Source organism: Crotalus tigris, unplaced genomic scaffold, assembly GCF_016545835.1.
Source record: "Crotalus tigris isolate CLP2741 ecotype Arizona unplaced genomic scaffold, ASM1654583v1 scf7180000017871.4482833, whole genome shotgun sequence".
Classification (NCBI taxonomy): domain Eukaryota; kingdom Metazoa; phylum Chordata; class Lepidosauria; order Squamata; family Viperidae; genus Crotalus; species Crotalus tigris.
The window spans coordinates 536,164-563,392 of NW_024096690.1; the positions used below are offsets into that span (position 1 = coordinate 536,164).

General features: G+C 39.9%; 1 protein-coding gene across 2 annotated transcripts; it reads left to right on the top strand.

The window, feature by feature from the left end:
* Nucleotides 1-231: 231 nt before the first annotated feature.
* Nucleotides 232-26,737, top strand: NR1D2 (nuclear receptor subfamily 1 group D member 2). 2 transcript variants are annotated; one of them, XM_039343662.1, is made up of 8 exons: nt 232-651; nt 8,912-9,172; nt 11,744-11,832; nt 12,196-12,340; nt 14,997-15,286; nt 23,275-23,460; nt 24,791-25,001; nt 26,362-26,737. In XM_039343662.1, exons 1-8 carry the CDS (start codon nt 636-638, stop codon nt 26,556-26,558), a joined length of 1,395 nt encoding a protein of 464 aa, XP_039199596.1. In that variant the 5' UTR covers nt 232-635; the 3' UTR covers nt 26,559-26,737. The 2 variants fall into 2 exon arrangements, with proteins under 2 accessions (XP_039199596.1, XP_039199595.1); XM_039343661.1 differs by having other exon boundaries at nt 233-651; nt 14,997-15,652.
* The last annotated feature ends 492 nt before the right edge of the window (nt 26,738-27,229 follow it).

A 27,229-nucleotide genomic window follows, 5' to 3' on the forward strand; every position in this document is an offset into this window, starting at 1 on the left:
ACCACGCGGAGTTACACGTGAGAACGGCTTGTTCTTTCTAACGTCCCCTCCCTTCGGCCTCCTGAGAAAAAAGGAACCGTGTCACTAGGTGAAAGACGCCCAAGCGGCAAAGCAGAGGGAATGAGGCGCAGGTAGGGAAAGGAAAGGAAGGGTGGCAGCGCAGAAGCACGTGGGTCAGAGCCGAACTCCCGTTGACTCCTCTTGCTTTGTCAGGGGGAGGAGGAAACAGCCGCAGCAGCCCTGACAGGGAGCCAGCTCAGCAAGAAACTTCCTCAGGAAGGCTCGGCGGCGGCTTCTGCGGCCGTTCTTTCGTCTCCTCCCGCCTAACAACGCACGAGGCAGCTCCACGCACAGGGCAGGCGGGTGCACCTCCCATGAGTACAGCTGCCGCAGTGGTTCATTCTGCATCCGCACGCAGGTGGAAGGCACAGAAAAGGGACCCAGAAAGAGGCGCCCCCCCCCCTGCACCGCGCGCCCCGGCAGCTCTTCAAGACTGTCACCAGAGACGCACCGGGGTGGGCTTAAGTCGGCGGCTCAGGAGGCTTTCTCAAGGGCCAGCCGCAATCCCCTTCCTTCTTCTTTGAAAAAAACCACGGCCCTCGGCAGCAGGTTCTTGGAAGAGAGGAAAGGCAGGCATGGAGCTGAGTGTCGGTAAGTAGATTCTTTATTGGGACGAAAGTCCGCAACCGTAAGTGCCCAGAAAGTGGGGTGGGGTCATGGGGTTTGCCTAAGGGGATAATTAGAGCAAGAGAGTTTGGGTAGATGGAGTATTGCACTTTAAGCAACTGCTTTTACTAAGGAAGATCGCTTCGGCCAGTGTCTTGATCCTAAATGATTTGAAGGTCGCTTTACTAGTTTATTCTCGTGTTTCTGTTCCAAAAGCAAAGGAACACAGAGTAAGACTTGTAGCTTCTACACCTCTGGGGCTGGCTGAAGCGGTGATGAGGTTTGTGCTGACTGAAAGGGAAGACCTTGGCTTAGAAATGAGAGGTTACAAACTAGTGGGGTCGGGAGAAAAGGGTGGGAGAAGAAACAGCTATCAGTCCATTCAGGGGGGAAAAAAACGCATCATGGGAATGGAGGGTTGGCGAAAAAAACCCTTTCTTGGAGCTTGATCGGAATCCAACTTTTTCTTTGGGATAGCAAGGCTACGATACTTTACAGAGAGATCAGTCTGGGCATTTGGCCTTGCGGACAGGTTTGTGCTTGCCGCCGCTCCCTCTTCCCCATAGTTGCTACCCCTGTTTCTACCAGTTGTTTTCTTTCCGTGGCCTCACATGGACTGGCCGGCTGAGCCATGTGCGCCCTTTTGTTTACGTTCAGTGCCTGGCGCGCCCTCATTGGCTCTGGCTTGCTCAGATGCCCAGATTGCATAATTGCGCTGGGCGGTCTTGCTGGGGCACCGTGTGGACTGACACGTGTAAGCAGCTGGAGGCCGTTGTTTTGGTGACCTACATCCAGGCGCAGCGGGCAAGGGACACGTGGGGGGCGGAGGCAGTGGAGGCGATTCATTCAGCCACGCCCGTCATCTCTTCTCACTTCACCACAAAGTGGTGATTTGTACTTGGTGAATGGAAGTTGCTCTGCAGACAAAGGATCCGAAGGCGGGCCGTTTCCGCTTGGCATTGGGAGGGATTGTGCCTGGAACCGCGGAATGCTTGACCGTTGACCGGACGTCTTCAATTGCTGGGCAGAATTTGGTCACTTTTGGTCTCGAAGTGATGGAGGACTAGGTAGCTTTAGTTTGGTTAACTGCACATTCCCTAAATAGATTTCATCAGGAGCTTGATTAATTGAATTTAGAAAACCAGGGATAGGATCAGAGATAAATATAAGTTCAGCGCTGATGTTACCTAGAGTGGTAATGAAATGTCTCCAAGCAAATAACCAAGCTCAGGGAGCACCAAGGACTCCACAATAAAGATACTGCTCAGTGGTGTATTTTGGCAGTGGTATACTTCTCTGTTTTCTTTCTCCTGAGTGAAACTGTGTTATCCTATATACTTGTTTATATATAGAATTTGACAATATATTGTGGCCATATTGGTCTACAATTCCTGTAATTTGTAGACAACAGTGAAGGAAGTTTAAATCAAGAGGGTTAAATGTGTCTGATTCTGTAACTTCTTGATTGTATATAGAATTGCTACAACTTTATGTACAGTGATAGATAAAGTTGTAGCAATTCTATATACAATCAAAAAGTTACAGAATAAAAGAATTGGAAGGGACCTTGGAAGTCTCCTAGTCCAACCCCCTACTTAAACGGGAGATCATACCATTTCAGACAAATGACTGGCTAGTCACTTCTTAAAACTTCCAGTGATGGAGCACCCACAACTTTTGGAGGCAGGCTGTTCCACTGATTAATTGTTCTAACTGTTAGGAAATTTCTCCTGATGATTCTAAGTTTTCTCTCTCTTTGTTAATCTTACATTCCTTGTCTTCTCTTAGGTGCTTTGGAGAATTGGTTGACCCCCTCTTCTCTGTGAGTGACTCTCATATATTAAAAGATTGCTATCACGTTAAGTTCAGTGGGCTGTTTTCAGAGAAAAGTGTAGATAAATACTGCTAAATGTCTTCCTGGTTCTGAAAAAAAATTGAAGCTCAGAGATATGGTGAACTGTTTTTATTTAAAAAACAAGACGAGTTATCAGAATTTAAAGGAGAAAGAACATAGGGGAAGCTTGTTGATACTGTCACTAACTGTGTGATGTTGCTGTATTTTCCTGAAAAACTAATGCAGTTATTTCCCAACTTGCCTTCATTCACTTGCAGGACTTGTACGGGCCTCCTGTCTCCTAATGACTCTAGAAAGCTCACAACAATCTATTTAAAAAAAATGGTTAAAAACAAAAGTACCCTTTCGCCAGGTGCCAGACCAAATATCCTCCAAGCTCAACCCCTACCTTGGGGGAAGGACCAGGTCTGCACAGCCCTTCAGAAGGCAAAAAGGAAGCCCTAAGTCATTGAGTTTACTCTTACCTATAGAACTATTTGAGCAGACAGGCATAGTTATTTTTTATTGAAGTGTAGTTGATGTAACGATACTGTCTTGAAACCTACTCAGACTTTGTTCATGGTTTCTACTCACATTTAGTCTCATGTAAATGTGTCCACCATTTTTGTATATTTATAGCCATCCACTCTAGAATTAGACTTACTTGAAAGCATTTTCTGTAGTTTGGGAATATCACACAATTTTGCTTATACCTCCTTCTAGAACAGAAACCATTTCTGGTTATTTGTATGTGTGTATGCCCATGTGATAGGAATCCAGTCATCACTGAGATCTCACTCTCACATGGACTAGGAACTGTGGCATTTGTAATGTAACAGGTTGGAGGAAGGCTGTGGAACAATTTTTTCTGATGACTGAGCTTATGCAATAGATGAAGTCAGGTGGTATAACGTGTATAGACTTCAGAGAGTTGTATAACTGAATTGGGCAGTTTGCCTAAGACTGTGAGAATTGAAATGCTTTTTTTTTATTTATGAAAGACTGGATAGCGGAGGGAGTGGTTCTCTTCCTCCCAATTCAGTAATTGTAGAAAGTACAGGTGTGTAGTGGCTGTGTGTAATTGCTCAAAATGACTGACTCCAAGTATCTATCACACAAGTTGACAAAATTGCAAACATAATGGAATTTAATAGAAAAAATATATATAACAGGATATACATCTTGGAGAAATAAAGTTGAATTGCAAGGTGATATTTTGATGATTAAAAAGGTTTTAAAAAAAGATAAGTAGAATGCCAATAAATTGCTTTCTTTGGGGTCTGTTTAATATGTAGTGAAAAACATGTAATAAAAAGGTATAAGAAAAAGAACATTAAAAGATTGCTGGATCAGATGGAGTCTGTTTTGCTTCTGGTAAGGTAAATTCCTTTTGGCTAGGAAGGAATGTAGTGCTGAGAAGCTCACTCTCATTCTAATAGACTAAAAGCAATTTATAACTGATAGAATAGTCCAGTATATAGCTGCTTTGTTTATTAGTTGGCAAGATTTTTCTTTATGGATTTGACTAATTATCTATCTATCTATCATCTATCTATTAAGTCTCGTTGGCATTTATAACATGAAACAATTTAGAACACAAAATAATGCAGACTACAGTTAGTGCTCAGCTTGCAACCATAACTGATCCAGAATTTTTATTGCTAAGCAAAGCAAGTGAGCTACACCTGATTTTATTACATTTTATTTGTTATGGTTGTTAAGTAAATCACTGCAGTTGATAAATGAATCATGGGTTATTAAGAAAATCTAGCTTCCCCCATAGATTTCACTTGTCAGAAGCTGGCTGAGAAGAGCTGAAAGTGGCAACAATTCTAACAGATGCTGCCAACAGTTGGTTGTCAGGCCTCCAAAATTAGATCACCTAACTGTGGGTGTGTTTCAAATGGTTACAAATATGACTGATTCTGCCACCTTTTTCAGTGTCATTTTAATTTCAAATGATCATCAAATGAATGATTGTAAGTTGAGGACTATTATTTGGAAAACAAACTCTAGAGGAAAAACACCACCACCAAAACAAATGTCCTAAAAGGAGTCCATTAACTATTTTGCTCAAGATTGGGGGGGGGGCAGGTTTTAATGGCTGGTTTAAATAATGGCATGGGGGACATACAAGTTTCTGAGATATCATTTGAGCAGCAGGCACTGTGAAAGAGAAGGCCTGTTTCTTGGATGGTATCAGATAAGGTTGTCTAATTGATGGGATCCAAAGCATGCTATTTCTGGTTGATCATATAGGACGAGGAAGCTATGGAAGACAGAGAACCCCCACAAATAATCAGGCTCTATGTCACAAGGACTATCTAAGCCACTGGCCTTTCTCACACTTTATGGTGAACAAATGTCATTTATACACTGTATTTTTTTTTTAGTTTTTTTGGCCTATCTTCCTTTTACTACCATGTATAATCCTGAAGTATGTTCTATGAAAGAGAGAGAGGTAGTTGCTTTTATGTGTTTCCTTGACATCATTCATAGTTTTAAAACACTTCGTTTGTCTTGCCTTTTTCCTGAATTAATTATATGTTTCTCCTTGTAAGGAAAGGCCATCAATCACTTTAATTTTCTGAACATCACTGTGATAATAGTTTAAAAAGATTTGCACCATATGAAAGGGCAATTAAAGACACCGAGCTTGTCAACTGGAAAGCTGACTGCCTGAACTCAAGACCAGAGTGCTGTGTAATGGTATGAGTTCCTGTTATTTGCCCTGCTCCTTCCCACCTAGCAGTTTGAAAGCATGTAAATGCAGGTAGATAAATAGGTACTCCTTCAGTGGGGAGGTAACAGCTTTCCATGTGCCTTGGTGTATAGTGATGACCATAAAAATGTCTTCGGACAATGCTGGCATCCTCGGTTGAGAAACAGAGGAGCACCTCCCCCTAAAGTAAGATATGACTTCATCTTTACCGTTTACCTTATGGTACCACAAAATATGTATGTGTATTTATTTTTATGTGCCATCCATATAAAATAATACTTTACAATAGAGAAAAATAAAGAGGTTGGATTATGTAAAATCATTATATTGACCATTTTATTTGTGTTTCTTTTTTCATAATATTTTCTAAAATGAAATGTTGCTATAAGCAGAACTATTAAACCATTATCATCAATCTGAAGAATTTGTAAATACATAAATGAAGTTGGACTTTTTTTTCTCCATTGTATTCCAAAGGTGAATAAGCAAGGTTATTTCTCAGTTGCCAATTTTTCCTCACTATCCTAATTAATTTGATGTCAGCATTATTGTTTATGAATATCAAATAGCAGTTTTCTCGCTGTTGATGTGCATTTACTGTGAAAATATTTCCTACTTTTCCTCAATGCTCTTTTTTATTTATTTTTTATGCATAGATTGCTGAGCCTCTTGTGGAGGTTTGAAATTATTTGTATGTTTTAACTCTGGGATTTTGTGAGTATATTACAGAATGCTTTTCTATAAAGAGATGGCTTACAGCTGTCAGGTGCTAAATCATAATAATTATATTCCTCTGTATTCTTATCTTCTAATCCAATTGTTTAAGGGTATTGTGATACTTATATAAGATTAATTATGGTAAGTGAACATGGTTTAACTTTTACATGTCCAAAGTTGGCATTCTGATGAAAATCTGAAATATGATTTAGATAAGAATTGTGTGTTAAAAAAAAATCTGGCAGAATTTCTTTTAAAGACTAGAGAATAAATAGAGGCAGTTAAATATTAGAGTTGAAGTGGCAATACGCTTCACTCAAAATTTAAAACCAGCTTTTTCTAAAAAGACATGATACATTTGTTTTATTTCTTGTTTTATACAATAAACTATGCACATAGATTTGCATGAGCTACATAAGCAGCTAGGTTGTTTGGTAGAAAACTTTGGAAATACATAATGTGCTTGTATGTAGAATATTAAGGAAAAACAGCATAAAATATTAAGTACATCGGTATCAGAATTCTGTTTCAAGTCAAATTAAACAGTTGTTTTTGTAAAATAGAGTGCACATTTACTATTTGACAGGGTATCCTTGTTTTTTTCTCTTTTTTCAATATACTGGAAATAATATTCCACTTTAAAAAGTCATATTGTTCAGTACAAAACACTAATGATAGGTGCATCACCAATGTACCATATCGTTCCCTGGTTTTGTAATTCCATCCTTAAAACCTGTTATTCAAATGTAATTTTTATTGTAATCTGATTCTGTTCCATTCACTGCAAATAATGGGGTTATGTATGAAATCAGCACACATTTGGGTAAGCACACAGGTTAAGACTCTGTTTTGCAAATTTAGAAATCATCCTTTGTTTCTCATACTATAGTTCTTATTAATGTTATTATTTGAAATGATTCTCCCTCTGAGGATCTTTTGTGAAGAGTACTTGAAATATCAGAGTATCAGTGGGAAAGTTACTGAGGTTGGGATCTTATTCATGGTTATCTCTTACTAAGCCTTTCCAAGTGCTCTTGAATTTTTTTTACAGTTATGCATAAATAACTGTGCTATAAGGCTAAAAGTACAAAAAGTTCCATTTCTCTATTTCAGTGATGGCAAACCTTTTAGAGACCGAGTGCCCCAAAACCATCCCACCCCCTGCCCATCCCCCGCCTGCCTCCCTACTCCGTCCCCCTGCTCTGCCCCGTCCACTCACAGGACCATTCACCGCCTCCATGGCCTGCTGCAGATCGTCCAGGTGGTCCTGCAGCACCATAGCGGCCATGCCCTCTGTCCGCGCCCCGCAGCATCATCTGCATGCGATGGGGCACGAGGGCAGAGTCTTGTCCCTGCTGCCCGGCTGTCATGTCCTTGGCTGCGCTGCTCTGCATGGACCGCACCCGGGGGCTGCTGGTGTGGAGGGGGCTGCAGGGGGAGGCGGGGCTGGAGCGACAGCGAATGTGCCCATAGAGAGGGCTCTGAGTGCCACAGCTGGCATGCATGCCATAGGTTCGCCATCATTGCCCTATTTCATTTGTAATGAAATAAAATTAATCCATTTGACATACATGGTATTCATTTTTAGCTTCCTAATATTTTTCGTATTAATGCCACTGTTTGGTGCTATTAAAGTCTGAGCTCAATAATTTCATAACATCAAAACATCATAGATAACAGAGACATCAAGACAAGTTAACCTGTTACATGCAAAATTCATTTAGGCCCAATCTGTATGATAAGTTGTAGCTTAGTGGTGGTCAGTATGTGATAATTGTGGAACGCTTAAAAAAAAAAACTATCCACAATTGTGTCTATGGGCTTGAATGAATGTTTTTCTTATCTCCTATTTTATGCTGAATACTAGAGAGCACACAAATCAGATAGTTGAAAGTTATTTCATATTGGGTCACTTCTAAGATAGAATACTAATCTATATTTTTCATGCAAAATGCTATTAATGTAAGTTTTAGATTGCAGTTCCCAAATTTTTGTCATTATTGGCTCTGATAACTATTTTAGTCACAATTTGGCCCACTTCCAGAGCAAACCTAAGGCAATTATTCTATAGTTTTTGTATGCCCTCTAAATCCTTTTTTTAAAAAAAAATAGGAAAACAGTATTGTCATATGTCTAATCAATCATGCATAGATGGAGTCTTAATGCCCATGTTAAACAAGTTGCATTGTGACTTGCATTTCATTTTTTTCTTGTATACAACAGCATTTGTTTCAATACCACTCATAGAATGTTACTATCTTTCCCATGTAAATATCTAAAATATCACTTTTAGCATCCTTTAATTCAATTTTATCTCACATCATTTTAATCACTTTTGTTTTTAATTTCATTCACTCTGCTGGAAGACCCTTGTTTGGCCTTTTTCACTTCCTTCCAAAGTAATTGCTTATTTCTACCAAGGCCAATTGCAATATTTGGACTGTTGTAAATTTGTATCACTCCGCATATATAAAAAGTTTTAATGAATTTAGGAGTTACTCTTCTAGAGGGTCCTTTAGTCACTGTATGGCTTGGAAAACTTGTAAACTGACTCTCCAAGCTCTAGGTTTGTTTGTTTTTTAATGTTCATTGCTGCTGAAAGCTATACTGTTATTTTATAAACTTATAAAGTTTATTGACTTTGTGTCTTAATGGCTTACCATACCTGCTCCCTAATAGATATGAAAAATCAAATTGCAATATTTTGGATTCACCACTGACTATTTTCTTGTGTCTTCAAAACCAAAACCTATTTTCTTGTGTCTTCAAAACCAACTTAAACTTCATTTGTTTTTCTCTGAGTACCTTCTCTTGGTTAGGGCGATGTAATTGAATTTGAATCTTGACCTTCAGATGATGAAGTAGATACTGTTTTCTGAAATCAAACATTTCGAATAATGTTATAAGAGGAGGGGAAGGGGAAGCTGACGCCTGACTACAGATAATATCTGTACTCCTGTGTTCTTTTCCAGGAAGTGTAATTGCTTATATCAGCTCTTCAAGCTCTGCATCTAGCCCTGCTTCCTGTCACAGCGAAGGCTCAGACAACAGTTTTCAGTCCTCTTCTTCCCCTGTGCCACCGTCACCAAACAGTTCCTCCTCTGAGGGGAGCTGTAGTAGCAAGAGTAAAGAGCAGTCTGATAGAAGATCCTACAGTGACCAATTAGAGAATCACACTAAGGCAAATCAATCAAGTAGCATCTCAACAGCAAAAAGTCATAATGGATTTGCAAGTAAGTGCTATTAGTCTTTTACAAAATACATCACGTTTCTCAGCTCCTTTCCTTTTTCTATAACTTACAGGTTCTCCTTTTTCCTTCCCATGGTTAGCTGTTATGATTAAACTGGTACTCACTTGTTGATCATTGAAATTTTGCAAATGCTGTCTTCCAGGTGGTCTCTGGTTGAACCTTTGTTAGACATACCCATATAACATTGTAATGTAAATGAGAGACTAACAAGAGGAGGAACTTGTGACATCTGAACTGATCCTTAGATTTTCCACTTTAGGTATAAGATAGGTATATCTGAAGCTTGGCAGCAGTGGCCTGTAACCTGAAGTATTAAATCTTCAGCATTTAACCTCTGACTTCCATTCTTCTAGTTAAACTGGAGTTCTGATGCCCCAAACTGTCATATTGTCATATTCCTATTCCATAGACAGACTGGGACCAACAGGCTATGTTGTCCCATGGTCCACAATTAAATTGGAAAAAAATGAGAATTTGAGAAATGTTTACCAAGAAACCCCAGTCTGGAAATCTCCCTATTTAAAATGCATAAAGCACAGCATTTTAGAATTTAGATTTTGGAATCACCCAGGTTTGCTACTGAAAGAATATATAAGTTCAAATTGATTCATTTCTGAATCAAAGTAAAATAAGTTTATCCATGTAACATGATCGTGCACATTTTGAAGATAATTTAGGTGATTGTGATCTCATATAAGCACAAAACCTCTATTAGGTTTACACTGCTCTTAGGAGCATTTATTATGGTTAATGTTACCTTTAAAACTGGTAGCCTTGTACAGAAGCTTGAAAAACAAGGAACTAATTTAAAACATAGCAGAAGAGTACTGCACTTGCACCAGACCCAAAACATTTCTTCTGAATCATTTACCAAGTGTGCACAAAACATGAGACTATTTCAAAGTATCTTATTTGCTTGTCTGCAGATTCTTAAGCTTCCAGTAACTGGTGACTACTGCACTTAATTTCTGTACTTCTTAGCTTGGAGAGACCAGCCTTTGAATCTGGAACTTCTTAGGATTGCTGCACATTTGTTCTGGAATTGCACATTCTCTCCCACCCTAATAAAGCTTTTATTAGATACAGTTAGTCCTAGCTTACTGATTGCCTTGTATGGTGATCATTTGAAATTAAGAGTTGAAAAAAAAAGTTTTGCAACCAATCCTCACATTTATGCCACCACATCTATCTGTGGTCACTTGATCACCATTCAGGCACTTTGCAAGTGCCACACATTTACGATTATTGTAGCTCTTGCAGTGATTGCCATTTACAAGTTTCACAATCAATGGAGAACCTGGAAGTAACATTGCAAGATATGATCACATGGAGTGGCACTTGATAGCACTAAATTGATTCACTTAATTAAGTGATTGACTTTATGAGGCAAGCAGAAGTGTTATACGTTTGGTGCGGTCATATGATTTTCCACTTGGAGTTATTGCCAGTCCAGTTGTAGTTGATAAGCCAGGAACATCCCACTATATCAGCACAAAACTCAAACAAGAATACTTCAGTACAATATTTTTATGACTATCGGGTTTCAACTTCTGAAATGTTAAAACATGTATTATATTTTATTATTTATTAATTTAAAACAATTATATAGCCGCCAATCCTATAACCAATTCATTATTAGGGGTGTCAGGAGTATTAGGGAAAACATTACATTTAAACACTTCTTTTCCTATCTAAGAGTATTTGAATATCCTTTATACAAATCACTTAAATGAATATCTCTGTTTTTTCTGATTATTTAAGTATTGCCAACTTTAATAATAACTTATTAATTTAATACTTTTTGCACTGTTCCTAATATTGTAATCTCAGAGAACAATTTTAGTTGGTTTATTACTCAGATAATTAAATTCCATGATCAAAAGTGGAATTGTTGATTCCCTGACCTTTGTTACTTGGAACCTGTTTGCAACATGTTAATAAGTTAATGATATTTCATCAATTCATAAGTCATCATTGGGTAGCATTTTCATTTTTTTTTACCCCATCACCTGCTGAAACATTTGTGTTTACTTGATAAACCTACTGCCTTGTTTCTGAACAAAAGAAATTTTCAGATGGCATTTAAATCTAATAAATTTGTGCTATTATTGTAGATGATACGGGGTAACATTTCATTTATGTAGAGCAGATGTATCAGTTTTTATTTATCCTAAACAATGTTATTTTTATACAGTCAGTATTAGTTAATAATTAACAGACTTAACAGCAAAACACTTTTACATCTTAAAATTTTGGATGCAATTTGGAGAGCACCTTTGGCAATAGGATTTATTTCAAAGGCAATCTGCCCAGATTTCCTAGAGTGCTTTTTTCTAGATTTACACAACATTATATTTTAAACACTATACAGCTTAATCTTTTGTCGACTCCTATATTAAAATATTTTTCTAATTCTTTGAGACATATGTAATAATGACCCGAGAAGGCAGGTGTACAGAATTATATTCCTTTACATTACATTACATAACAAATCAAATCTATCCGTGCTTCATTTTCCATGTTACTACTGTTTTCATACCGTTGCATTTTTAGAATTTAATGGCATGGTCTTGCTGTGTAAAGTCTGTGGAGATGTTGCTTCAGGATTTCACTATGGGGTCCATGCCTGTGAAGGCTGCAAGGTAATTTTTCTAATATAAATGGCTTAAGAATAAATATAAATTTAGGAATGAGTATAATTGTTGCTGACTATCTGAAATATGTTTTATTTGCTATATATTTTATTTGCTAAATTGCCACATTTAAAATATTTTCATTTTCTTCTAAATAAGTATAATCAGCAAGGCTAAAGGTAATATTCTTTCAAGTTTTACATGAATATTTTGTGTGTATTTTATTCTATTGTTTTTAATCACAACACAATTTCATAAGCCTTATTTAATTTGAAAATTAAACATACAAGATTGTATTCATATTATATAATTGGAAGCTTGTTCGCAAAAAAAAAAAAAACCCAACTAAAAACCCATTGCTTATTTTTTCAGGGTTTTTTTAGAAGAAGCATTCAGCAAAATATCCAATATAAGAAGTGCCTGAAGAGTAACAACTGCTGTGTAATGAGAATGAATAGAAACAGGTGTCAGCAGTGCCGATTCAAAAAATGCTTGTCGGTAGGAATGTCAAGAGATGGTATGTTTCTATATTGAGCAGTGACCTTCAAAAGGTGAATTGTTGTACGTTTTGTGTTTAATTCAAATGGAAGTTTTATAAAAATGGTGATAAAGTAGAGGTTAACATTGTGCTCTGCTTCCAATTGCACCGTAACCACAAAGTCACAAGTATGGAAATGATGCTAGAACATGAAATGTGTTCCTACAAGAACTTGTAATCCCAGTGAGCATTTGTGAATACTTACAACAGTTTGTTTAATGACTGTTCAAAGTTACAATAACAGTGAAAAAAATGACTTACGACCATTTTTTACACATACAACCATTGTGATGTCCTTATGGATCAAAATCCAGACATTTGGCAACTGGTTCATATTTATAATGGTTGCAGCATCCCGGAATCATATGATCACCTTTTGTGAAGTTCTGACAAGCAAAGTCAATGGGGAAGTCAGATTCATTTTACAACTGTGTGACTTAACAACTGCAGTGATTCATTTAGCAACTGTGATTGTAAAGATCACAGTTGTAAAGATCATAAAATGGAGCAAAATTCATTTAACAACTTACTTAGCAACAGAAATTTTGGACTCGGTGTGGTTGTAAATCTACCTGTAAAAGTAACGAGCTTGTATTTGTGGCATCAACAGAATTCCCTCCATGATGGAGGGAATAAGCAGTATGCAAGGCCGTATTCACAAAGGGCTCTAAACCATGTTTGTGAAGGGAATAATTACATCTTCAACTATACAAGGCAGTATGGGCTGTCAGGATCCCTTATATGTTTTTACATGTGAGATACATGGCCATCCACTTCTATGATTTTAAACTAATGAAAAAAAATCTGTCCAATTCATAAATCTAGGACTAAGTGTTGCATCTCCAAACACATTTTATATGTATCTTAATGTGTTGTAGTGTACAATAAAGCCACTTCCAATGTAATATAAAAAGGCTAAGACATTTCAATATAGTATATTGATTAAAGAAAACAGCAAATGAAAGTCACTAATAGTTATAGTCTTTACTTAGTTAATTCATCACAAAATGTATAAGGGATCTTAATCATTAAGGAAAAATATAGGAGATTTTTTTAGACTTTATCACAGGCTCTTGACTTTACTATTTATCAATCACTGGAAACAATGCAAATTTCCAAACAGAATTTTCTAAGAGGATAATTTTCAAGGAAGAATATTCAAACTCACTAGTACTTTGGCTAACTTTATTAGATATTTTTCCTGAAATATATATACTTCCAATTTAGGCTGAGCCATAAGAAAATTAGCCTGGGATCTGGTAAATTAGTTAGGTTAACCTAGATCTGTCTTTTTGGTTTTTTTAGAGCAACGTTGCTCAAATATGATTACTTTTTACAATGTGTGAACTTCAACTCTCAAAATTCCCTAGCTAGCCAATTTTGGGGATTGAAGTCTATACATCTTAAAGTTGCCAAGTTTGAGGAATACTGATTTAGAGGAATGATCTAGTACAGGGCTGTCAAACTACTGGCCCATTGGCCAGTTGCATTATACAGAGGCTGCGCACACCCCAGCTCCAGCAATGCAAAAAAAGTTGCGATACATTGCAACACATCCCGTGACACAGCGAGTTTGACACCTGTGATCTAGTAAATGGGAAGCATCATACCATTGTTAATTAATCATGGCATGGTAACTTAACTTGATTAATTGAATCAAGGAGATACTATTCTAAACTAAACACATTGGCTGGTTTGCATCATATATGGAATCACAAAGTAACTAGTATTTTAGCTAAATTGGTTGTGCAAGACCAGCAAATTAAGGAACTAAAAAAATTATAGGGCAAATACATTTGCAATCTTATAGTTAGTCTAATAGGCTTTCCAATATTACTTTGTCTATGTCTGCCTTTTTTGGATATCATCATTGCACACAGACTGGTTTTCAGTTCTCTTAAGCCAAAGTATCTCAGTACAGCCAGTCTGTCACTTTCGGATAAATTTTGGTTATTCTTAGAATTTTTAGTAAATATAATCACAATACTTTCCAAACTGTGAGTGGCCCTGGTTACTACATTTTGCCTGTTTTCATTCCAAGGTGTGTACTCCAAGATGTATCTTTCTGCTCTTTTTCTCCTTAGTCATGAAAACAGTGCTTACATTCCTGCCTGCATTGTTGAGAAGAAAAATTGCTTATCTATTCTTATTTTATAAATTATTTCAATGCTTTATTAATAACACAGCTTTCTGGACAACATAAGCTATATTAATAAAAGAAAATAACATGAGAATAAAGTACAAAAATAATATAGGAAAAGGAAAGAGAGAATATTTATAAAAGTCAGCATCTTTTCCAATAGCCCTTTCTGTCCAGAAGCAGCATAAATGTACAATTTGCTTTTAGAAGGAAAAAGAATTATAAAAATTTGACTCATTCTCTTTATTACAATTGAAAACGCTGTGTGGGCTGTGTATAAATTCTCTTCCATGTGGTATTTCAGATTTGAGAAGAATGCATCTTCAGAATTTAAGTGTCCCAGAAATAGCTGAGTAGTCTTTTGGTCCTTGTTCACAATTTTGATGTCAAATAGATTCTGTGTTTAATCAATAGTATGATTTCTTAAGGAAGAATGCATGCTTATTAGAATTTGATATAATGTAAAACTAAAGGCTCTGTCTGTCTTCCTTATAGCTGTTCGATTTGGCCGAATTCCTAAACGGGAGAAGCAGAGGATGCTAATTGAAATGCAAAGTGCCATGAAAACTGTGATGAATACGCAACTCAGTGATCACTTGCCCACTGAAGCATTAAAAGATAGCCAAGAAGCATTGCTCTTAGTGCCTCAGGAACAGCTGAACTCCAAACTACAGCAAGAAGAAGAAACTGTCAAAAGGCTCTCTTCTCCTTCTCCCCTTCCTCCTCCACTATGTCCTGCTCTTCCTCTACCCTCTGATATTGTCAAGGAAGAAGTGATTGGCATGGTAACTAGTGCCCACAAAGATACATTTATGTACAATCAGGAACAACCAGAAGATCATATCACTGTTTTGCAGCATCCGAATAGGGAGAAAAATCTTAAATACTTGGCCCAGTTCAATTCTGGTGGTGAAATTGATCATGGTAGCATAAGCAGTGTGCTTCAAAATGGGAATGTTAAACATTTCAATGAAGAGTATAAAGGGCAAAACAATATGCACTATCCAAGTGGGTATAATCTTTGCTTCCATTCTATGAACTTCGCCAATGGCTTTACCACAAAAGGGTATAATACAATGCTCGAAAATGGATTTTCTTCCATTGAAACTCTGAATGTGTATTCCTGCAGCACTGGAGGCAGAATGCATCTGGTATTACAATTATTAAATACTGTTCTTTAGTTGTCATAAGCTTAAATTAGTCACGTAGTCCTGGGAACAATAAGGTGGTAGAGTGTACAGGTAGTCTTCTATATACAACCAGTCCCTTAGCGACTGTTTGAAGTTACAACATCTCCCGCAATAATTTGCCTTTATGACTGATCACAAGGACACTGCCGTGTCGACTCCCTCCACTCTTCCCCCCTGGCCTTATGCCTACTTCCCACCCCATATCTGCCACTGATTGCATCACTCTACTCCTCAGAGTTGCCAGACCACTTGGCTTCACCATAGAAGCAGGCACTATTTTCTGAGCAGCCATAATAAAACAGTCCCCTAATCACCCCTGCAAGTGGCTTTCCTCACACTGAGTGGCAGCAGTTGCCCCAGATTTTGCTGGGGTTGGGTTAACCCCCTGCCTGAACCTCTCAGGGCCCAGATCCCTCCTATCTGCAGTAGCCAGGAACTTCATCCCATTATCCAAGGGGCTACTAGTTCAAAAGAAAGATAAAAATCTGCCAGAGTCTATATGGGGCAGAAAGAGCTTTAAGAAAGGAAAGGTGGAAGACACATTCACATTGTGAATGTCTTGCAATGTCTGAAGGAAGGCACATCTCTCTCTGTGTGTGTATGTGTGTGTGCTGCTCCCTCAAGCTTTGATCCTCTCCTTCCATTAAAGAAGGGAACAAGAGTTTTTAGAAGTTCTCTTCCAAAGAAAAGGTCTAAATGCCTGGGAGACTCCAAGGACATGAAGCAGCCACCTTCTTCACAAAGTCCTGAACATCTGGGATTCTTCAGCCCAGCCTTCTTGACTTGAATTGCTTTGCATGCCAAGTAAACTTCGCCATTTCCTTTTCCCCATGAGGTCATCCAGCCTGGCCCTTTAAGAAAAGGAAGATAAAACTGCTAAAACCAGCCCTCAGCTCTAGCATCTTAAAATGCCCCTTTTCTCGTGCTCTTGGACAGGGTTGGCACATTGCTGCTGGCTTCATAGAGAATAAAAGCTGCCTACCCTTTTCTAAAGCTCTTCTCTGAATGTGGCTCCTAAGCACAATAGTTATAAGACATTTCAGCTTGACTTGCATGGGTTAAAACAATCAAGCACAATTCACAATTCCTAGCAGAGATTGGCTTCAAATGGAAGAAGCTGTTTCCATTGAAATGGAAGTAACCAGGCCCAGAGAAGAGTTTGCAGAAAAGAAGAAAACCATGCTAAACTTCTGCTTTTTGAATCAGGGCTTTGGGCGGTTGCATTGTTTTTGCAGAGCCTTAAAAGGGGAGGGCAGCTCTTTTTTTCTCTGTCTCTATGAAACCAGCTCCAGTGGTTATTATGTGAACTCTACAATCCTTAAGCAGATCCATTTTAGCCAATCCCTCTTTTGCTGGAAACTGGAAGTGAATATCCATTCCTAGCACACACACACACACACACACAAAAAGACATGTGAGTCTGGGACACTGCAAACAGCCATCAGTGCTAGCCAGTTGCTAAATGTCCAAAATGTGACCGGGTAAATGGAGGGGGAGGTGTCATTAGAATTTCAAATCTTTATCATAACTACCTTTTTGGGGATTCCTCATAAATCCAAACAGTTGCTAAGTGATCAGTTGTAGTTTGAGGACTCCCTGTAGTTGGAATATTAACACAGTGACACATATGTGAAGATGCTTTAGGATGGACGAATACCTTCCCTCATATGTGCTTTTTTAAAACAAATCTATGAATTCAATTGGGGGGGGGGAATAAATGTTAACTAATTACTAATTGTAGTGTGACTTTGTGAAAGTATATGTCAGTTAAGCAAACCAACTGAATAGTAATTACTCCGATAGCAATTTCACTTGAAGCTGAGAGTACATTCTCTGATTCTTTTACATTATTTGTGCTGTATTTTTCAAATGGCATAGAAATTAAGAGAAGAAATGTGCATGCAAGTGATTCAAACATTTTAAGCCTTAACAGTTTTTTATGTCTTAAAGTGAAGTGAAAAAAATTTAAGATTACAGTAATGTATTTACAGTCACAAGGTCATATAATTTGTTCTGGTTAGTCAATAGGCTTGTAATTGCCTACCAATTGCACTAGATGGAAATAAAATTATCACAGCCATTCAAAAATTGTAATGCAAAGATGCTCTGCAAATGTAGGTTTGCAAGTATAAAATATCGTGGGAAATGGATTTTAAAGTAGCTGCTCATACTTAAATTTCTTTTCTAAGAAAGATTTTATTTTGCAGTTGGCAAGAAGAAACTCTTAATTTTAATTAGACTCTAATATTTTTGAAACATACTTGCTAGCATTTTTAATTATGAACTGTTTTAATTATAAATAATTGTGTTATATTTGAAGACATTGCCTGTTATGTCCTGGGCCGGCAGGCACAGGCTGCAGTGATTGGCCCAGGCAGACCGTGTGCATGCCCAGGACAAGAAAGGCTGCTCCCAGCCTTGCGCGCACACGCACGGCGGGAAAAGATCCTTTGAAATGATTGGCCAGAAAGGTATTGTGCTGGGGGGCTATAAAAGGGGGCCACACCATTTTAAAATCAGTTCTGTTGGTGTTTGCAATAAAGGAGAACTATTGGAACTTGTTGCTTCGTCTTGATGCTTCTTCTTCTGAAACAGAACATTGGCGACGAAGGAGGGATGCCTGCAAGGCAAACAGAGTAAGAAGCCAAGCTGACTCGCCACAGGGGGCTTGCAGCTCGGAGAAGTGTGGCGCCTGGAGATCGACTGAGCCTGGCAGCACAGAAACGCTGGAGGTGAGCTCAGAAAAGGGGGCCCCTTCTCAATCCTTACAGCAGGAGGCGTGGACGAAGTTCCTGGGCTGAAATGCTGGCAAAGATAGGCCGGCTTTCAGAATTTGACACAGCTCACCCAGAATGCTGGAGCTCGTACATGGCCCAGGTGGAGAACTACCTCCAGGTGAATCAAATTCACGAAGATGACCTCAAAGCTGCCATGCTGCTGTATGTGTGTAGGCAAGAAACCTTAGAGATTGCAGAGAATCTGGTCACCCAGCACCACTGGAATCAATCACCTACACAGACTTGAAGAGGATGTTTGAGAGCATTTCAAACCCAAGCTCTCAGTGATTGCCTGGCAACACGCGTTTGAGCAGAGGGACCAGAGGCCTGGTGAGTCTGCAGCAGAGTTTGTTGTGGCCTTACAGTAAGCAGCTAGGCCCTGTGAATTCAAAGACTTGGAGGAGAAACTGAGGGATCGTCTGGTCTGTGGCCTGCAAAGCCAGGAGTTGCAGCAGAAGCTCTTCGCGAAGAAAGGCCTCACGTTCCAAGATGCCCTGAGGGAAGTTTCAACCGAAGCAGCAGCAGGCGGAGCTGTGAAGGCCTTGTCGCTCGCCAAGCCCCCTCAAGTTCCAGCCACCGTCCATCAAGAGGTCATTCACGAAGAATCCGAACAGGATCCAGAATCGGAAGTGGACCGGCTGCATCAGACTCCAGGGAGAAGACCTCATGGAGGGAAGGCCCAGCCAGTGTCATCCCCTCGGTGCATCGGGTGTGGAGGCCGCCATCGCCACGCAGACTGCTGTTTCCGCTCCGCCATCTGCAGGGCCTGTGGGAAGCAAGGCCACATTGCCTCCGTCTGTTTGGGTTGCCAGAAGGAACGTTACCCAGAAGAATTGCCTCAGGAAGGTACCAGGGTCCCCAGCCAGAATAGGGTGGGCTTCTGCGTATCACATACGAGCATTTTTAGAATGGGGGTCCATAGGCCACTTAGGAAGAAGCTTCACATTGACGTGAAGTTGCAAGGGGTCCCCTTGTCGATGGAGCTGGACACTGGGTCTGCTCTATCGATCATCTCCCCAGACACCTTTAACAAGGTCTGCAGCAGAAGCAGCCTACGGGTTAAACTCAGGCCGTCAACCCTCATCCTCACAGATTTCCAAAATTCCAGAGTCAACGTGAGGGGGGAGGCCACGCTCAAGATACAGTGTAGGAATTTTGAGGGGCTACTGGATGTAGTTGTGGTTGGGGGAGACCGCACAAGACTCATTGGACTCAACTGGTTTGAGGCCCTGGGAATTCAGGTGACTGGAATACACGGCGTGCAAACAACAGGCCTGGCTGGGGTCTGCAAGGAGTTTGCAGATGTGTTTAGTCCAGAACTTGGCTCCTACAAAGGCCCTCCTATTTCTCTGAGGCTAGACCCAGCCATAACCCCCATTAGAATCAAGCCACGCAGGGTACCCTTTGCCTTAAAGGGTAAAATAGATGCAGAGCTGAATAAACTGATTCAGCAGGGTATCTTAGAGCCTGTGGACAGTAGTCCATGGGAAATGCCTATAGTTACACCACTGAAGGCCAATGGTGAAGTCTGAATCTGTGCAGATTACAAGTGCACGCTTAACAAAGCGCTGCAGCAGCATTCGTACCCACTACCGGTGGTCAGCCACATTCTAGTCTCCCTCAAGGGGGGCCAGATCTTTGCTAAGCTTGACCTGGCTTAGGCCTATCAACAATTGCCAGTTGATGAGGAAGCGGCTGAGGCCCAAACTATAGTGACTCACGGGGGCATTCAAGGTAAAAAGATTGCAATTTGGAGTAAACGTGGCCCCTGGCATCTTCCAGAATGTAATGGAGCGAACGCTCTGAAATATCTCTGGTGTTTGCCTGTACTTTGACAATGTCCTCATCGCTGGGGACTCAGCTGACAATTTAGCTGAAAGGCTGAGAGCTGTTTTGCTACGTTTCTGCCAAGCAGGGCTGAAGCTTAAGCAAGACAAGTGCAAGATTGGGGTTACCTCCACAGAGTTTCTAGGATTCTGCATTGATGCTCAGGGCATCCACCCTGCTGAATCCAAGCTGCAAGCAATTCAGCAGGCCCCAAGTCCCAAATCCAAGGGCGAACTTCAGGCCTTTCTGGGTCTGCTAAATTTTTACCACTCATTCCTTCCTCACAAGGTTGCGGTGGCTGAGCCGTTACACCGGCTCTTGGACAAACAGGCTCCTTGGCAGTGGACACAAGCACATGAAAAGAAAAGAGGTCAAGGCCTTGCTCTCTTCAAATATGGTCCTAGCGTACTTCAATGAGAACTTGCTGGTGTGCATCACCTGTGATGCGTCCCCTTATGGGATTGGGGCTGTGTTAAGTCACTTGAAGGCTGATGGAATGCAAGTCCCAATAGCATACTACTCTAGAACCCTATCATCAGCTAAATGCAATTGTGCACAGATAGATAGGGAAGCCTTAGCCATAGTGGCTGGCATAAAGAAGTTCCATGACTTCGTATATGGCTGCCACTTCACGGTCTTTACAGACCATAACCTGGGGTTGTTCACAATGAACAAACAAATCCCACATATAATATCCCCACGAATGCTGAGGTGGTCTATCTTCCTGTCTGCATATGACCATAACTGCTTCACAAGCCAGGCAAAGAAATGGGCCATGCAGTTGGTCTCAGCAGGTTGCCATTACAGCAGATAGAGGCAGATCCAGCACCTGCCAACCGCATCCTGTCTATTCAGGACTTGCCTGAATCTCCCCTCAGTGCTAGGGACGTGGCTGCAGAAACAGCCACCGATCACACACTAACACGCATGCTGACCTGGGCATTGTCTGGATGGCCTGACACATGTCCAGGCTCAGAATTCCAGAGCTTCTGGCAGAGGAAGTACGAGATTTCTACCTTCAAGGGATGTGTCCTATGGGGTAGCCAGATAGTAATCCCACCTCACTGAGGACTACAGTCCTGCAGTCTTTGCATGAGGGACATTCAGGAATAGTCCAGATGAAGGCATTAGCGCGCAGCCATCTTTGGTGGCCTGGGCTCGACAAAGATATCGAGACCCAGGTCCACAGGTGCACTGTTTGTCAACAATCAAGGCCGGAGATGACCCAGGCCGCAGTTCATAGATGGGAGGAGACTCATACCCCATGGTTGAGGGTCCATAAAGACTATGCTGGGCCCTTTCAGGGGCAATTCTTCTTAATCCTTGTGGACAGCCATTCCAAGTGGCTAGAGGTCATGCCTGTCTCCTCCACTACCACTGCTAGGACCATCCAGGTGCTGAGAGGGATCTTCACCACACATGGACTTCCAGATGTCCTTGTCTCCAACAACGAGGCCCAATTCACATCATTTGAGTTCAAGGAGTTTCTCCAGGCCAACATGATCCGCATACCACATCTGCACCATTCCATCCAGCTTCCAACGGCCAGGCTGAATGGATGGTGTGTACAACCAAGGATGCCTAAAAGAGGATCACTCACAGGAACTGGCATCACAGGCTAGCGGACTTTCTTCTTTGCCACTGCACCACACCTTGCACAGCTACTGGAAAGAGCCCAGCTGAACTCCACTGGGGTCATCACCTCATCACGAAACTGGACAGATTGCACCCAGACTGGGTGGCTTCACAGGTGTCACAGCCATGGGCACCTAGGAGACGACAAGTGGGCGATCCGGTCAGGGCAAGGAACTATGGACCAGAACATTTCTGGGTCACAGCAGTGGTATGCAAGGTCTCTGGGCTGCTGTCATATGAAGTGGCCTTGAACGAGGGTCGTGTGATCCAACGTCATATTGACCAACTGTGCTGGAGACTTCCCAGCAACTCTTCCGCTCCTGGCTCTGCTGTTGGGGGGAAGGAGGTCCACAATTAAGATTGTGGACCATGTTCTCTCCAACATCCCCAGGCTTCAGCTATTGCTCCAAACAGGGAGTCTGCAGAAAGGAGGTTTACATGGAGGGGGCTCCAGTCTCTGGCACCTCTGGCACATACACGGGGCCATGGGGTATTGGGGCACATCAGCCACTCAGGCCACTCCAGCTGCTGGTCTAGGGCTCGAGGGACAGTGCTCCCAAGAGGAGTCCATTGTGGACTTGGGGACACCACCATTGGATTTGGGGAATTCCACCCCCCCAAGGAACCCTGTTTTGGATTTAGCGGATCCAGGCAGTCAGCAGCTGGGTGGATCCCCTGGATCCTTGGGGCAACAAAGTTCTGGTCTCCCTAGCCTGGCAGGCAAGCTGGCAGGCCAGGCACACACACCGGCCATGAGAAGATCAGGGCGGGCCAGAGGTCTTCACAAATACTTACAAGACTATGTACGGTCCTTGTCAGTTCATAGGCAGGCCTAGTAGTCTGGGTTAAGTAATGCAGCTCAAGAGGAGCGGGGAGCATGGGTGTAGCAAGACTGTAGTGTTGTGTATGTGTATAGATGCAACGTAAGCAATATAATGGAGTGTTGAGGTATTTAAAATAATAAGTGTGCCTTATTATTTTAGCCAAGGGGGGAGGGGTGTTATGTCCTGGGCTGGCAGGCGCAGGCTGCAGCGATTGGCCCAGGCAGACCATGTGGATGCCTGCGACAAGAAAGGTTGCTCCCAGTCTTGTGCGCGTGCGCATGGCAGGAAAAGATCCTTTGAAATGATTGGCCAGAAAGGTATTGTGCAGGAGGGCTATAAAAGGGGGCAGCACCATTTTAAAATCGGTTCTGTTGGTGTTTGCAATAAAGGAGAACTGTTGGAACTTGTTGCTTCGTCTCAATGCCTCTTCTTCTGAAACAGAACGTTGCCAGTTTCATAGTTTTTGAAAAGGAGGGTGTTCAGAATAGCATTTTGATTCTATATATGTTTAAATATCCAGGTTTGCCCAATGAACAAGACTCCTTTTGTGGATCCAAATAAGTCTGGTCAGGAAGTCTGGGAAGAATTTTCTATGAGCTTTACCCCCGCAGTAAAGGAAGTAGTGGAATTTGCCAAGCGTGTTCCAGGTTTCCAAGATCTTTCCCAACATGACCAAGTAAATCTTCTGAAGGCTGGGACCTTTGAGGTGAACATTTCCTTTTTGTTTCTTCTTTTTCCATCAATCAAAACTGATAAAATGAGTGCAGTTACTTTGGTACACTTGGCATATATCTGCTGTAGTTATTGGGGAAATGTGGCAAAATTTGCCCCTTTATGTAATTACAGATTGTATGTTTTACTTGGAAGTTTCATCCTGTCTCCTCACTCATTTTGAAAAGCGCTCACCTTTTTTTGCTGTACCCAAATTCTCTGTGTGATATCTGCCAAGTGGGCTTCCCCGGTTGGTGATATCTATTGCCTAAAGCACAGGTGGGGAACTATGGCTCTTTTATGACTTTTATGACCATGCTGAGCCATACTGGCTCAGGAATTCTAGAATTGAAGTCCACAAGTCATAAAGGGGCCATAATTCCCCTCCTCTAGTCTAAAGAGACCCACACCTCTGTCTGCAATTGAAATCCAATGCTTCCTGACTATATTCAGTCTTGCCTTTTAGAAAGAGTCACACTGAACACGAGAAAACTTTATTTAAGAAGTGCCAATTATTATCTTGTTTTGCCTCATCTTTCCTTTTCTGAGGAAAGAGATTGCTTTTGAGCTCTGTTACTTAAAAAAAGTTTTAAATATTGGTGCTAAATAACATTCTCCATCCCTTTCAAGGCTGTATGGAATGGAGATCAGCTTACACGAGTGTTTTTGACTGCCCCCCTGTTGAATGCCTCTCACTTCAACAATAATAAAATACAGTTTTAGAAAATGTAGCATTTTAATTCAGAACCATTTTCATATCCTCAATATAACAGCCACTTTTTGTGAGATGGGCAGCCATATAAATTTGATAAATAAATAATATGCCAATAAAAATATCAAAGCCAAGTGAGGATGTCTCCATAACTCCAAACTCTAAATATTTTTTTTACATATAACCTGGCCTGTTTCTAAATTATATAAATAGTTGCTGGGATTTTTTTTAAAAGCTTTGGATTAATCATGTCTTCAGTAAATTGTAAGAAAGCCTTTTTAAACAAACAAACAGAGGATATAAATTATATAGGACAATAATCATTTTGTGTGTGGATTATTTTAGAATTAAATCTTCAGGATATATTTCACTACTTCATTGCTAATAGTTGGGTAGAAGAGAACCAGGATATTAAAGGTCTGGGAAGTAAAATCCCAGAAGGCAGTAGTTTAGATCACTTCCCTTTAATTTTAAGACAAGTCACCAAGAATTGACCTTGGCTCAGAGAAGACTTTTATCTTCAATTTTATGAGCTGTCAAACTTTGAAGATTCTATATGAACTGAGTATAGATTTACATGCTAGCTTTTCTCCCTAAATTTTCTTTTGACTAGGTACTAATGGTACGGTTTGCATCCCTATTTGATGCAAAAGATCGTACTGTCACTTTTCTTAGTGGAAAGAAGTATAGTTTGGATGATCTACGTACCATGGGAGCTGGTGATCTGCTGAACTCCATGTTTGAGTTTAGTGAAAAGCTAAATGCACTGAACCTTAGTGATGAAGAAATGAGTTTGTTTACAGCGGTGGTCCTGGTATCTGCTGGTAAGAAAACAAAATGAACCTTTATATGTAGCAAAAAATAACATATCCTTTGTCTTTTCATAATATATGAAATCTGGTTTGGGGGTTGGATTCCCGTTCTCTCCCTCCCCTGGATTTCTTCACACTGTTTAACAAATAAGATTATATATGAAAATTATCTTATAGTATTTGTTGGAGGTGCCTTATTAATGGTTCTGTCTTTGTTCTTTTTATACAGTTGGTTTGCATGAAAAGGAATGAGAGGCAGATTTTTTTCAGCAGTAGTTACATTTGGGACTGTTTTGGGGGTTAGCAAAGAGCACCCATGCTGCTATTTTTTAGTAATGATGCAATATTTCTACTTTATTAGGTATGCATTGCTATTTTTCAGCTGCTTTTACATATGTAAGATTTTTGGGAAGATTTTTTTGAGCTCATTTTTAGTTCCATATTCTTTCTCTTGTGAACTTCTAAAGACAATATACTATTGAATTTTAAAATAAAATATATCCTGTGGGGCAGGGAGATTACACTGTTTGCATGTTCTGATCCATATTGGAATAGGAATATTGCAATAGGAAATGTAATTTTGAATTGTCATGCAGTCTGATCTATGATGATTAGTTTTAGTTACTGAAGTGCAACACAGGTAAAATAAACAATGTCCTTGGTAGGTGCAAAAATATTTTTTCTTAGTCCACTTACCATGAATTCTTTACCATGCAAAGGAATGTAATTTTTCATTGTGGAATAAATCATAAAAATAATATAGGAGGGGAGTGGACAGCCTAACACATGCCCTCTTACTCTTCTGGGTGGCAAGGAAGAGTATTCTGAAGTCACACTCACTCAAATAAACACCCTAGAAAATTTTAATTTATTAAGACTCTTCCATCTTACATTCCTGATTATGTTAGGATCCTTACCTAGAAGGAATCCACGCATTCCTCTTAGCTGTACACTCTAGCCACACAATTCTTTTCCACAATAGAATAGAGTCAGAACCTTGTTTCACTTTACTGCAACTCTGATCTCTGAGATGTTCTAATATGTGTGTATTTGTTACTCTGCTCAAAAAGACAAGTAAAGATTCCTCTACAGTACATATCCAAGCTATTGGATCACAAGTTCAATTGTCATTATCTCCAGAATGTATTTGCCTACCTTAGGTACCCCTCCATCCTTCATTATAAATTAAGGACCTAAGATGAACGTGTTAATTTATATAGGCCTTGATCTATAGCAGTTGTGATTTACCTACTTTGAATATCATTTACTAACTTGAATGCTTTGATGAATACCTCAATACTTTGCAGAAGTTTATACAGTGTATGTTGCAAACCAATAACTGTCTCCTTCCCATTGTTTATCTTTCATTTAGAACGATCAGGAATAGAGAATGTTAATTCTGTGGAAGCACTGCAAGAAACACTGATCCGTGCACTCAGGACTTTGATCACAAAAAACCATCCAAATGAAGCCTCTATATTTACAAAACTACTTTTGAAACTGCCTGACCTGCGTTCCTTAAATAACATGCACTCTGAAGAACTTCTAGCCTTTAAAGTTCATTCATAGGCTTTCAGTTCTTACTTATATACTTGATTTACCTAAAATTGATTGTTTTTATTTTGTGCTAAAATATTTGTTTATAATTGTACATGTTTCTGTGAAGGATTTGCATAATAGTGGCATGACCTCTTACATGTAGTAAATGCGTCAGGTTGAACCTTATTTCATCGCTGACAAAATGGCCACAGATTTCTTCTTGATTATTCAAAACTGCCCCACTTGCACACTAAATGTTATAGATGCTGACCTCTTTGTCTTTACAGAAAAGATCATTTAATTATGCTAAAGAAGAATACACAGCGGCTACAAATGGAAAGCAGCACTTTAACTAAATGAAGCAAGACTATATTGGTCCAACTCATCCTTAAGTAGATATCTTGCTATATGAGACACTTTTAAAAACTGTTTCTGATTTCACTATGAATAGTTTATAAAAGAATCAGTTTAGTATAAAACTATACATTCAGCTTTGTACGTATTTATATGTGCATATGCACGCACACACACATATAATATGAACAGAGATGGCTGTATTATTACTTTATAAACTTCATGTACGTACATAATTATATAAGTATGTAAATATAAATAAACTTCACAATATTTTCAGCTGTGAAGAAGTTAAAGGATTACCCATATGAATGCATTTGATTCTGTACAGTTGAAGTAAGTATATT